Source organism: Artemia franciscana, chromosome 20, assembly GCF_032884065.1.
Source record: "Artemia franciscana chromosome 20, ASM3288406v1, whole genome shotgun sequence".
Classification (NCBI taxonomy): Eukaryota; Metazoa; Arthropoda; class Branchiopoda; order Anostraca; family Artemiidae; genus Artemia; species Artemia franciscana.
Genome location: NC_088882.1, coordinates 25827085 through 25842592, shown reverse-complemented (window position 1 = coordinate 25842592; position 15508 = coordinate 25827085). Strand labels below are relative to the sequence as shown.

General features: G+C 34.2%; 1 protein-coding gene across 1 annotated transcript in view; it reads left to right on the top strand.

Annotated features, from left to right (window-relative positions):
- Nucleotides 1–15508, top strand: part of LOC136039960 (sulfoquinovosidase-like) — a 56826-nt gene that overhangs the window by 38564 nt on the left and 2754 nt on the right. The window contains exons 8-11 of the mRNA XM_065723983.1: nt 1692–1846; nt 6250–6399; nt 7853–7981; nt 14580–14698. Coding sequence (XP_065580055.1) covers nt 1692–1846; nt 6250–6399; nt 7853–7981; nt 14580–14698 — 553 coding nt within the window. The remainder of the gene's footprint in view (nt 1–1691; nt 1847–6249; nt 6400–7852; nt 7982–14579; nt 14699–15508) is intronic.

Genomic DNA, 15508 nt, shown 5'->3' with positions numbered 1-15508 from the left:
CTGAACAAAATGGCTATCTCAAAATTTAGATCCGGTGACTTTGGGAACAATGAGCGAAGGAGAGGGCCTTGTTGCCCTCCAATCTTTGGTCCCTTAAAAAGGACACTAGAACTTTTAATTTTCGTTACAATAAGCCCTCTTGCAACATTCAAGGACCACTGGGTTGAAGCGATCACCCTGGGGAAAAAACAAATAAACACGTATCCGTGATCTTTCTGCTGGCAAAAAAAATACAAAATTTCGTATTTTTGCAGGTAGGAGCTTGGAACCTCTACAGTAGGGTTTTCTGATGCACTAAACCATAGAGTGTAGTTTTAGTTAAGATTCTATGACTTTTAGGGGGTGTTTCCCCCTTTTTTGAAAATAAGACCTTCGCAGGCTTGTAACTTTTGATAGATAAATTTAAGCTTGTGGAAACTAATATATTTAAAATTAGCATAAAATTCCAATTCTTTTGATGTGTGTATTGGTATTAAAATTCCATTTTTTAAAATTTCGGTTACTTTTGAGCCTGGTCGTTCCTTACTACAGTTCTTTACCGCGAACCTTCTGTTCTGTTCAACAGTTCTCTACCTTATCTCTTATGATTTTACCTTTTTTTTTTTGCTTCAATAGGTTGTGCATACAGAGAGAGCTCGTTATGATGTCACATATAGCCCGATTCTGACAAAATTTGCTCTATTTAGCCTTATTCTGGCAAAGTATTATTTTAATATGTTCAACTAATTTTAGGTAAGACTCGGGGATTTGGTATAAAATGTCTCGTAGTTTACCTGATCGAGTTTTACAAAATCAATATTGAAGTCCAAAAATATTAAGGAAATAATTAGTGAATAAAACATTTATTGTTAATGTTAATGAAATAATTTAATGTTAATAATTAGTGTTATTGTTAATGAAATAATTAGTGAATATTAAGGAAATATTAAGGAATAAAACATTTATTAGTGAGACGGAACAAACCCCAAAACTATAATAACCAGATTAAAAGCTTGTTATTGTCTATTCAGAGTGTATTGGTTTCTTAAAATTATTTTCAGCTGTATTAAAATATAAGGTTTTCTTTTAAAGAGTTGAGAATATAAAAAAAGGTTTTACGAAGCGTCCTTTTTGTACATTTTGTTTATACAATCTTAATAATATTTTAGTCTTTGAACTTTAGAGGGCTAGAGACACAAAGGCTAAAATCTTTCAACCCTTTGGTGGATTGAAAAGTTGTGTTTCTTGTACTAATAAAACGACCAATCAAATTAAATTAGAATAACGTACTTAAATTACTTAGTATGTTATTGGCTACTTCCAAACCGTTCAATTAGACTGAATTGAAATTAAGGAGATTTGATTTGTGTTAAAGGCGATTTGCCTCTTCTAGTACGTATCTTCTTATGTAACTTAGTAGAGTTAAACATGATGGCGAGATCAATATCAAGAGCCTTAAGCCTTTAAATTGGTTCTTATATTATACAATATTCTCAAGAAAAATCTTGTCTTCTTGGTAGGAATAATAGGGATAAAAATTAAAAAAGGGATGTAAAAGCCAACCATTGAGAGATCTTATGTTGTTCAAAATATATTGCTCAATATATATTCCTGCTTAACTTTAGATCTTGGCAACCCATAGACTAATGAAAAAGTATGAATAAAATAAAGTAATGTTTTGAATATACTGAAATAATTGCTGACTATTTTAGGTTAGCACTTGATCGAGCTGGATTAGACGGAGAAGTTATTGCGTGGATGCGATCTGGGTACAGGGAGTCTCAAGACTATCAAGTAATGGTCTGGACAGGAGACCAGAATGTAGATTGGTCAGTTGGAGATGGATTTCCAACTGTAATCCCAGCAGGTATGTAAACGTATAATATATTCTCAATAAAATTCATCCTTAACCTTAAATTCAAATCAATTCGCTCTGCTTCTTCGCGTCAGAGCAGTGCCGGCTCTCTGGACGCTATTGTGAAAATTCGCCCAAAAATCAGGATTAATAACCCAAATGAAAATAATTTTATAAGCTTGACTGCTGAAAACAGTCTTGTGGAATTCACTTGCTGTTTAGGGATACTGAAACGTATATTGACCACATTTTCTCTGTTTGGTTTTAAAGATTCTGCTGTAAAGTGGGTTACGGGTGGAAAACTTACTGTGTACAAAAGTAGACTTGTAGTATCATTGGTCTCGGTATTTATCGATCAAAATCTATTCTATCGTAAAAAGGTCTGTAATATGCGTGAAAGTTGTAAAAGCAGAAAAAACGTTTTCATGAAGTTTATGAAGGAATTAAAATGAATACCAAAATGTCTCCTACTCATATAAAGTGACGAAACGAAAATGATCTCCGCCTGAAGATCCGTATTATACCCATTTCTCTACATATACATTAATAGCTACAGAGAATCAGCATTTCCCAAGTATTCACAATCATTCCTAGTCGTTTTTTTCCAACGCAATCTACCATGTATGATGTCGGTAAACTTTTGAATTATTGGATATTTGAGCTCCTATTTATCCCTAAAATCTTTCCAAAATCAAAGTTACAATAGGATTTATATTATTCCTATCCTATGAAGTTCCCATATTTTGTACATATAGACATTTACTTTACTAGAACAAGGATGGACCCGGCATTAGGAATTTTTTTCACCAATGAGTTTTAAGTGCCAAACAAAACACAACTTAGGAACAATAGGGAAATGTTTTCAAGACAGTGGAATATATATATATATATATATATATATATATATATATATATATATATATATATATATATATATATATATATATATATATATATATATATATACATATATATATATATATATATATATATATATATATATATATATATATATATATATATATATATATATACATATATATATATATATATATATATATATATATATATATATAAATAAGTTGTTTGTTTGTGTGTGTCTGTTGACTGACGTCATGTTTGTGTGACGACTGACGCCATTGTAAGGATTGAGCATTATGCCGTCATGAAGTTGTTTGTCGACTGACGTCATGTTTGTCGACTGACGAAATTACAGACCGGGACACAAATGACAACCGGGACACAGGAACACAGGGAATATAAATGACGACCGGGACACTCAAAGAGAAATTACAGACTGGGACACCGGGACACACGGAATATAAATGATGACCGGCACACAGGGATACAACTAAAACGGAGACGCCGGGGGGCACAGGGGGATATATAAATGACGACCGGGACACAGGGAATGCTCGATTAGCAATCACCATCAACAAAGCTCAAGGGCAATCATTAGAATAATGAGGTATAGATCTGAATACGGATTGTTTTTCCCATGGACAATTATAGGTTGCATGTTCAAGAGTCGGTAAACCTGACAATCTATTTATATGCACAGACAATGGGACAGCGAAGAATGTTGTATATTCGCAAGTTTTACGTAGTTAAAACATATATATATATATATATATATATATATATATACATATATATATATATATATATATATATATATATATATATATATATATATATATATATATATATATATATATATATATATATATATAGGTGGTGGTGCAGTGGATTTGACCTTAGCTTGGTATTACGGGACCCAGAGATCGAATCACGCTGCAAGAATACACTGCAGGGCAGACGCAGGGACCTTAGTAGTCAAGAAGCGTCGTTAATTCTTAAATAAATAAAATCTGCCGAATCACTAATGTAGGAATTTTGGGAATAAAGTAGAGGTTAGAAAGCTGTGCAAATCCATTTTCGTTACTATAAATCAGAAATAAGAGGGACCTAATACTGAACCTTGAGGGTACCAATATCATTAATGTTTTCTTTTTAAATTAGGTAATTTTCCATCGACATCTACCACAATTTTATGTCCACACAGGTATGATTTAAATAAGTCTAATCCTATCCCTCTTATGCTTGCATTTTTAATTTTGGCCGAAAGAATTTCATGTTTTAATGTGTTAAATGCTTTCTTAACATCGTAGAAAACAGTAACCACATGGAAATCATTATCTAAACAACCATTTGATTCTAATAAAAGAGCTGCAATTGCGTGTTGTGTCGAACGGCTTGCCCTAAATCCAAACTGGTATTTGGTAAAGAAAATTTATCTCATCGAAATATTTAGAAATCCTTTCTTTAAAAAAAAATCCAAACACTTTAGATAAAGGCTACAAAATTGCAATGGGACAGAAATTATTTACATCAGATTTGTCACCTTTTTAAAGAAATTATCCGGGCAATTTTCCATCTACTAGGAAAATACAGGAACTGATATGTAAATTAAAAATATGATTAACTGACTCAGAAATCACTCCATCAATATTTTGATACGATATTTTCCTGCGAGAAGAAAAATCTATTTCTGTAGAAACAATAGATTCTCCAACGCCTATAAAATAATCACTAAACATCTTAATAACAGCTCGCAGTCTTCACTATTTATATCATATAATACCTTGGCATGCGGCAATTGTTTATTTCGTTCAATTTTGTCCTTCATCAAACTCCAAGCTTTCCGGGAAGAATAAGTTTTGAAATGAATCCTCATAATGAGTTCCTTCACTTTCTCTAACAGTCCTTACCAACATATTTTTACAATTTTTAAAATACATTATATTTCTTTCTGTTGGATACTTCATTTTGATTTCATATTAACGGTTTTTTTCATTAATCAACCTCAAAAGGGACTCATTTACCCAAGGTTTTCTCGGAACTTTTCTCTTGTCCATTGGAATCCTATACGAGTAAAATTGATCAAGCTTTTCAGTCAATATATCATAAAACTTATCTATAGGATTGATTTGGATACTTTTCAGCAATTACTGGACTCCACTCAACGTCATCAAGCCCTTGTGTTAAAATTAATAAATTTTTATGTGAAAGATCTCGACGCTTTGTTTGACTTTTTTTTACTATACGGGAAATAAAGTGGAAAATCAGTCGTAATTATACAGTAATTAGGAGACTCATTAGGAATGACATGTGTATTAACGGTGCTGTAAGGTAAAAAGAATATTCTCAATTAGTAAAAACGATCGATCAGTTATCCTGGATGGCATAAAACATACAGGGTTTAATCCATGAGTCAACGGACGTTCTAAAAATACACAGTATTTCTATCCATTCTATTTTGGTTAGCAGATACAAGGCTCATTAAAACAATATTAAGATCTCCCATAACTAGATAAGGAGTTTTAAGGCTAATTTATAAATTCTACCTGACTAGCTGACGGAACACGATTACTAACTGCAATTAGTAGTTTCTGATTATTTGTAAAAAAAAAAAAAAAAAAAAAAAAAAAAAACAATCAACAACATAATATTCAAATAGTATTTTAATATTTATTGGCAAAAAACTAGCCTTGGGCGATCTGGTATGCAATCTTTAAACAAAACACCAAGACCACCTTGGTTTTGTCTACTTCTACCGACATTTAAAAAAAAAAAAATGATAATCTTCAACATGAAAACTCGTCTAAAAAAGTTTCACATACCTCAAAAAATAAGATTGACATCCCTCAAAGATGAGGGACGAAATTTTAAAAATAGTAGCACAATTTGGTTATCTAGCTTCAGCCTAAGAAAACTATGATGTTTTCAAATGGGCAGAAATAGGTCGTAAGAAAATATTTAAGGGGAGCTAAAACTTCCCGAGAGGTTGTTACAAGCAGAGTAGAAAAAGGCGGAGTGGAGCTGTGGTGAAGTAGGGTGACTCCGATCTTCAGTGAAGTATCACTATTGGTACTACAGTACAATAGACTTATTACAGTAGCGACTTCGCCTCACCCCTTCCCTTTGGTATGACCCTCATATTTCGTTTTACGCTATTGGGAGTGTTTTATATCCATTACATTCATAGTGAAACTAAGTTCTAAAATTTGCTAGAACTTGTTAGAATTTATATAATTATAAATTCAACATTTGCAATTGGAAGAAGAAGATTGCGTCACCTTCATTAAAATTTAATTTAAATGTAGACACTATTAAAGGAGAAAAGTCTGCAGCTCAAGACTTTGAATTAATTTTGATAATAATGAACTAATTTATTACCCGGTAGTAATTATTTTGTTCTGTATAAACATCGTTGTTTTAATTGTAATAATTTGGTTCATCTGCTGATGACGTTAAACTGTGTATGTAATCGAAATATTCAGAGATTGTGTAAATGTGTTCACTATATAATAAAAGGATTTATACCTGAATTGAACTTATATTTGTTTTTACAGCTCTAAATCTGGGTATGTCAGGATTTGGCTTGAGTCATAGCGACATCGGAGGCTACACAACTTTTGAGATAATTTTAAATAGAAGCCAAGAACTTTTACTGAGATGGGCGGAACATTCTGCCTTCTCCCCCCTTATGAGAACCCACGAAGGTGAGATTTTTAAATACTGATTTTTTTAATATAAAAATGCGATAAATATTACACTGTAAAAGGCTGTACATAAGCTTAGTTAATAATAAGCAAGAATAATAAGTTTAACGAGAGGAATTATGCTGGCATAAGCCACTGCGTGACTAATTCAACAGTTGTGTAATCGCGTTAATGCGAGTAAGATTGATAATTGTATTTATTATTAATTGAGAAAAACATTTTTTTAACGGGAGTAAAAGGTGAAGTCAAAATTTAAAACGAACACAAAATGTTGCATTGCAGATTACTTAATATATCTCTACAAAACTAGCTCATATGAACTGACTTGTGATTTTTTCCAATATTTGTGGGATTTTAAAGGCTAGCTAAAAAACGGGCTTGTTTAAGTTATTCGGAGAATCCGAATTGCAAAATAAAAGCAAGGACGCGCCACCAAAAATCTATTAACGAAACGTTCAACGTCATCTAGCGCCTTTGTGTAAGAAAAAGACAATAAACGTGTAATATTAACGAAAACAACAAACATTTAAGAAAACAGGAGTTTATACGATACAACTAGAATCAGAAGAATTTCTGACAACTCAGTTTTATCCCACTTGCGCTTTCTCACTATTTCTTTTTCTCTTTCTTTCTCCGCTCTCTCTTTTTCTTTAATTACCTCATTAATTGTGTTCACTTTATATCTTGGGATAGAATCTTAAGTTGCTGGAAACATTTTGTAGGACAAACGTAACTAAGAAAGACTACTAAGCAACTTAAAAAAGAAAACTCAAAAGATCCTGTATTAAGTAGCCAATCGATATCCCAAAATGAATATTTTGATATTATTTTTGAGATTTGAGATCAAAAGTCAGGGCTTTCAAAACACTTGTATGGCTACAAAATAATTTCTACATCCAAAACAGTGGCGTCAAAGCACAAAAATGTACGAAAGCGGTAGAGGGCCAAATATTTCTTTCAATATCTGGGGCGGGGGGGGGGTGTGAAACTTGTTGTTTTTATATGTTTTCTATGAAAATACCAAAAAAAGGTGTTTTCGGTGAAAAACCCTAAAAAGTAATTTTTTTATCTAGGGAGCACATCCCCCCTCCAATCGACGCCACTGTCAATTAGCGGCCAGAGGGATATTTGTTTGATATGCGTCTGTCGTGCAGGTATTTTCTTAAAAGGAAAACTTTTCTTTTTCTTTCACTTGCAAGCATAATATAATCAGATTGTATGTCGTTGGTTATTTGCAGTCAGTAAAATTATTTTGAAATATTTGGGTATTTATTTAAAATTATAATTGTACAAGTTATCACTTGTACAAAAAATTCTTATTCTTAGGGATTCTCAGGGATTCTTAACCCCGCTACCATTAAAGGGCCATCAGAACCATTCAAGGGCTCAACTACTGAAATCTCAAAACCAAAAAATGACGCCCAAAAAACATAACAAGAAAATTTTCTTTTAGGAAATAAGCCAACATTGAACGCACAAGTTTACGATAATCAAGAATCCCTGAGAGTGTTTGCCAAAATGACGAAAGTTTTCAAAGCTTTAAGCCCATATAGAAGATTCGTCATAAATGAACTTAATGACGGTAAGGCTTCTCAAATATACATCAATGTTCCAGTTGCTGGGTCATTTACATGAGTAGGTGGCAATATATATATATATATATATATATATATATATATATATATATATATATATATATATATATATATATATATATATATATATATATATATATATATATATATATATATATATATATATATATATATATATATATATATATCGAAGTTTCTTCGAGGGCCGACCTCCTCCCAAGGTTTATATATGTTGGGTTTGCCCCTCTTCTCATACTCTTTACACATGCACTGGAGTTACAACCGTAGTTGCAGTAGTTATCTTGAGGTATTTTATTTGTGAAACTATGGTAACCCTTAGTTTGTTTGTTCCCCATTTTGGTCTTGCAATGATTGTTTTACTTCTTGATTCACTTTAAATTACTCATTGAGTTATGCAATTTATTTAAGAAATATGCTCAAAATGAATAAAAGTATTATACATGTATAGTAAATGATCATTTAGTCAGTTAAATTTTTCTGGTGACAAAAAAGTGGATTCACACATAGAAAAATGACTTGCAAACTAAGAATGGATGTATTAGGGGCACATGGTGCGAATGGGTGATGGAAGGCTACCTCATGACATATGGTACTGGATACCCTCTGGCCTCCGCAAGTCAGGGAGACCCAAAATGACCGTTGGCAAGATGTTAGAGAAGGAGGCGAAGCTGGCGAGGTCTTCGATGGAGGAGCTTTGGTCGAGGGCTCAGGACAGGTCGTCGTGGCGAACCACTGTTGCTGCCTTATGCGCCCTCAGGCGTGGGAGGACCTAAGTCTAAGTAAGTCTAAGTTGCAAGAGTGTTTTATTGTTTGTTTTTTTTTGTAAATATTTGCAATGTCTAATTTGTCGTTTTCTTCACTGGTTAGAAAAGATGACTCTAACATTATCATTTCTGCTGTTTATATCTTTTTTAGGTAGGTATGCGTTTATTTCATCAAATAAAAATTACTAAAATTGCAGCAGCAAAATATGCTGCTCAATTTAGGGACCTAAAATGTCCCTGTTCAGCAGCAAAACTACAACAAATAAATGATAACTATTCATTCAAAATCAAAGAAATACGCAAAAAAAAACAACAGATGAAACACTATACAATCTCTAAACAGCCGTCTCTCATCATAAAAAAAAAGAAAAAAAAGGGATAATATTTTAACCAATATAATTTATAATTTATTCAAAATTTTTTTTATTATTACTTTAAATAACATAAGGTTTTCAGAACACCTAACACTCTCTGGAATTGAGTTCCAAAAAACAACACCTGCATGTTTAATCATAAACCCAGATCGTGTTGCATGCCTGATTTCACTAGTCAGCTGATCAGAGCTCCTAGTAGAATAATCGTGATAAATTGAATTATATCGATAAAAACTTCTAAAATATTGAGGAGACAATCATTTGAAACCTGGTACACAAAAATTAAAATCTGCTGAGATTTAATAAAACGATATTCAAAATATCTAAATCTCTAAAACAATCCCTAGTACTACCATTGGCAAGATACTCACCCAAACTTCTAATTGCCTTATTCTGCATAATCTGGACCCTTTTTACATGACTAGAAAAATTGCTTGCATACAATGAACAACCATACACTAAATAAGGATGGATAATTGAATAAGGCAATTATTTCAGGACATGTAGAGGAAAAAAATTATGAAATCTTCTTAAAATACCAACTCCGCAAGCCAATTTTGAAGATAAAACTTTGCAATGATGAATCCAACTAAAATTTACATCAAAATAAAATCCTAGATATCTACATTGAAAAACCTGACTAATGGAAACACCTTGTATGAATACTATGAAGAATCTAATTCTACTTTCCAGTTGTCGGGGATGGCACGCGGGGATAGTGTAACTTAAACAGTCTTAGGTAATACTAAGTTGGATTTACAACATACCCATAAGTGAGAAGACTCCGTCCGAGGGATCGTCTTTCCCAATTGTTGAGGGAATATATACGGCTAAGACGACCAGGGGTGGCTCAAAGAGGGGGGGGGTGAGGATGTGACTCACCTCACCTGGATTTAGCGAAGTGGTCCTAGTCGTTTATTTTGGATGTAAGTAGAATAGAGTCGTTTTATTTTATCGTCGGATTCTTCTTTCAAATAATCTGGGATTTAAAGAGTCGTTTAAATTAAATCAGATTTAAATGGACTGGTAGGTAAACTGGCCTTAAAAATCTGTTTATGCTCGCATATTGTCGGATTGTCGGTGAAACATTGACTAGAGTGGAAAACAAGGCAAGAAATTTCTAAACACAATGGAAAGGTAATTAAAATTCAAAGAAAAGAAGCTCCAGAGACCCTTTCAAAGCAATTGTTTACAGGATAGTGAAAAAAAAACTATCTTACACTACGAGGTTGAGAGGCATACACCGCTTGAGAACGACAGGCAAGACTTGGTATGTACCCAGAATTTTTTTTTGTAGAACGGGAGTGATTTTGAAAACTGATAGCTAACTCAAGTCGGGAGGTAAGTTTTGCCTGGGGCGAAAGTAATGACCAACATTAAAACTTCTAACGAACATTCCAGCATTCTAATTAAAACATTCGAGCAGTGTGCCTCCGGCTCTTTACGATAATTTTAATATCATGGCATTGATCAACATGGACTACAAGTAGGAGTCAAATATAGGGCAAGATGTTTCCGATCAAAGACCCATTTTTTTACATGTTCTACCGAGATCGAATACATTATATCTTTAGTTGTTGGTTCCAACGACATTGTTAGGACTGTCTGGCACTATCTTACATTGAATGCAAGAGGTATCTTAGTGGGAATTCAATGTACATCATCTTCTGTGTTTCAGCTATGTAAAGGGTTAACAGTCGATTTCACTGAAGAACATCCTAGTATTTCAACAGTTAGTGGAGTTGTCAAAAGTTGTGATTTTGACAAATTTTAATTTGAAATGATTTTGAAAATATTATTTCACAAGGTACCATCATACCATACCATCCGGAATGGTAAGAGGATAAAAAATTAAAAAGTAGTTTCTTCATCTGGAATGGTATGAGGATTACCAGTTCTTAGAATAAAATGTCGAGAAAGATGCTGCCTTCTTCGTCCTATGTTTCCTTTTCTCCAAGAGGTAACCAGGAGCGACTAATTCAAAAAAGCTTGAGTAGAAGCCAGTTCAGGGCAATGGCACAAAATGAAGAGCATGAAATGAAGGAAAAATGGCAAGTAATTTCTCTTCCGAGTAAAAAAGCAGCTTTATTTTGTTTTTGTCATTTCGTCAATAACAGCAGTCATGGGGATTTCTTACTAAGGTTTTGCAGCAGGCAAAACGTGAGGAGACACACAGAAAATGGTGAAAGGTTTTTTCGACACTGCAGGGACCCTAACGAGACAGGGCATTGGCCTTTGGATAACTAAAGAACAAAGCTGCAACTTTGTTCAAATTTTTCGAACTTCTAGCAAAATATGATGCAGCTCTTGGTACCCCGCATAGACCACACAAATTTACCTATTTACCCACAATTCCTCAGCAAGAGCTCAATGACTTTCTTTTAGCAGAAGTCAGGGAGAAGATCCTCGACAAAGTTTTGGATTCAGAATTTTATTCTGTGATACACCCAATGCTTCAAATTCTGATAGGCTCGAGGTTGTAATATTCAATACAAGCTCGTAAGAGAAATCTAGAAAGAGACTATTAGATGTTATCGAGGCTAATGACGAAACCAGACAGGGTATGGCAGGAAGTACAGGAGGAAGTCAAGGAGAGGAATTCCTCTGCATAAGCTAGCTTTCTAGTCGTATGACTACGCAAGTTCAATGTCTGGTCAATTTAATGGAGCCCAGCAGGAAATATATAAACTTCTTGATCGTCGTGGGCCCTGACAGACCCACAGACCCACACGTATTCCCTGACAGACCCACAGACTAGATATTGTTATAGAACATAATGCCAATTCATCTTTTTGGATAGTTTAATTTTTCAACATCCTTGACAAAATATACTTGTTCTTCTTTTCATTGATAAAGCATTTTGCCACCCTTAAAGGAAAACTCTTCGACTGAAAACAGTCTTAATCTCCAAGACTTATCACGGACTCACTAAACTGCAAGGGGTGAAACCATGCAAGCAGTAGATACATAGTTTGAAGCAACAATTTCAGGCACTTCCGAAACAAAACGTATAAAGAACACCAATGTGAAGTCGAAGGCATAAGCTAGCGGCCTTCTGAAAAGGATTCTAAACTTCGAACTTATCGCATGACTCATCTTTATGAACTTGAAGAAGAGGAAATTAATATCATCAACACAATCGAGATGCTTGAAGCTATAAAGAAACTTTTCAAAAGAGTATCGGAGGATGAAATGAGCAATGAGCTAAAGGGTTTGCCAGAATAATAGTAGTCGGTTCAGAGGCAGATCTCGTCAGAAATCATCATTGGCGACTCCGACCATCTCGTTTTGACAGCCGAGATCAGAGTCAAACCGAGACCTCAAGGTATCAGTTCTATAGACAACATTTTAGAATCCTGCTCGAAAGGTTGACTACAATAATGGGAGTTAATCTCAGAGCTTGCCTTGTCAATTTTCAGCCATTTTGATCAGAACTATAGCCTCCTTTGAAAAAAGGTTTCAGTTGCAGATACTGAGATAGCAACAACGTTTTTTTCCAAACCAAGAAAGACATCCAGATTCTAACGCTTGTCAAGTAGATCTTTTTCGGTTTCAGCTCTGTTTAAGCTTTGCCACGGCGCTACTTGCTTCAGAGAAGTCGAAGGTGAAGGAAATTACAGTCAACATCAGCCAATTGCCTTTGAAAATTGGCTGCAACAGCATCTATTGCAGTTGCAGCTGCCGAAAGACCTTACTGACTATTAAGAATTTGCTGAGAACTGTCATGGTTGATTTTTGACTAGATTCCTTATGTTTCACCTCACTGATGCGAATGACTTAAACAACATTGTCCAGCAGTCGTCCACTTTGAAGAACAGGCGAATACAAACATAGATGTCCATAATTACCCACGATTAATTCCGTTTTAGCTTCTTGTTTGTTTCCGTAGATAAGTATAAATAATATAAGATTAATTATAATAAATTTTCACGGGCCGTATACTGTAACGTAGGAATCGTTTAAAAGATGGGATTTCAACTCTCCCCCCCTGGCCTTGGTCCTTTGAGCCACCCCTGACACAACTTGATTTCGTCGCTTTCTCCTCTCTTTCTCACTCCGTCCCTTTCTCACTCACTGTGGGTTTGACAAGACGCTGTAGATTTATTAGTTAATTAAAAAAAAATCTTTTCTGATGAAAGTAGAGAGCGAAGGTGAAACTTAAAACGGAAAACGAAATTATCGTCCAGTGGTTTCGCCAGAAAATAAACGACTAAATTGTAAAGTTATTCATAGTTTTTTTTCTTCTAGCCATGCAATCAATGAATTTTGTCACACACTTTTGATTCTCTAAAAACTCAAGCAGTAAATCATTTTCAGTAAAAGGTTGGTTTTTTCCGAATCCTACAAATATAAATAAACCTCATGAGCTAGTTTGTTTGAAAAACTTTCTCAAAATTATGTTCAATCGACTGCGAAGTAGTAATTTGTTTTCGTTTCAAGTTTCATCCTTGCTCTTTGCTTTTATTAGGACAATTTTTTTAAATTAACTTTTGTTTGTTTTTTAGGGTTCTAAAATATACACTATAAACCTTATAAAAAGATCTGACTTTAGTCAACATGATTTTTCATACAATAGTGAATCAAAAACAGGTTTAGTTTCAATTCTCTCTTAAATTTTCTCTTGAAAAAAAATTCACTTTTGTCACTTAGAGAGTCCATGGGGCAGGTTGTCCTTGGCATCTTTGGAGATTCGTTGATAAAAAAAATCAATGACTCATGTCATATTACCTCTTGTAAAATATCTACAGGTTTTAGAGACCTGAAGGAAACTAAAAAAGAAAAAAGAAAAAGCTGTGTGGTAAATATAATTTACAGAAATTCGTGCTACCTATTAATGCAATTTTTTACCGCAATTCTGCAAGTGATTCCTAACTTCTCATAAAGAATTACCCTTTCATTATTATTACAACTTATAATTCAATAATTTACGAGAACTGAACATAGAAAATGAGTAGGCCGTAGAAAGAGAATATATATTTCAAATAAAAATTGCCTTGTCTTGATTCGAACCCAGGCTACCTCCAACTAGAATGAAGTGTCCTAATGACTACATCGTGGCATACTTTGTAATACTGTTTATTTGAAATTTTGTTGTTCCCATTACTCCTTTGTTATGTGCTAGAAATTTACGAAATATTTGTCAAAATATTTGTCTTGTTTCGTCCGGTTTTTGTAAGCCTTAGAAAAAAAAACATTCTCGATGCTCATTTCTTTAAGTACTGTTCTTTGAAAGAAATATGCATTGCAACTAAATAAGCTACAAGCAGAAATTTCTGTATAGCAGAATTTTCTGATTTGACTGTTGTCGCATTACTGGCCCATTACATTTGAAAGTTCAAAAGAGGGCCAGCGTATACTAAAGTTACTCCAGCGCAACCGAAGTTAAACTGAAAAGTTACGCTATATTCGCATTTTGCGTTTTTCAGGTTTACCAGCTATGAGACCACTGTTTTTCTATTATGACAATCCAGAATTCCTAACATTGGAAACACAATACTTGTTCGGAAGAGATTTGCTTATAGCGCCAATCCTTTGGAGCTCAGTAGTAAGTAGAAATTAGATTCATACTTTCAACAAAATTTACCTCATCCATAAGTTTGAGTTTAAGCAGCACTTCGAAAAAAATAGTTGCTTCAATACAATCTTTAAAAAAGGATAAATCATTCAAACATTAATGAATTTTCAACACAATCCTTCAAAAATGGGTATACGATGCTTCTCACCCGCCAATCAGTCCCCATTGCCCTTCCACCCCAGTCTTGTAAAAGCTTCAGATCCCTGTTTCCTTCTATTAATGAGCATATTTTCAAACGTGTCGCAGCTTCTGAAAACTTTAGTCCAACATTCCATTAAACGTTCATCTTCTACATTTACCTTTTCTACGGGCTCAAGGAGCTATGGAGAGAAAGAGATAAATGCACAGATAATAGTAGCTCAGTGGCTATGCTTATGTGGTACTACAAAACATGTTATCATACTCAATAATACTATGGTGTATAAAAGGAAACGAAAGAGCTCTAATAGCGATTTGTTCAAGCACGTACATGCGTAAGTTTTAGCTGCTGTTTCGTAAGGCAGTTTTCTGGGGGGGGGGGGAGGTAACGGTGAACAATATTGAGCTGCAGCATTTTGCCACATCTCTGGGCAAAGTCAACCAACCGGAGTTGTGGACTTTGTAATTACAAGGTTGCGAGGGCATCGTGGTCGGAAATATCTCAATTACTCATGGTCATGCTGATTGCCCATTTCCAGACTGACGCTGGTTCTAGCATCAAAAAGGTGGTTCTTAATAATGACAGTTCACAGACAGTGTGGGTGTAGTTGAGGAGGTAGCTCACACAACATAGGTATGTCT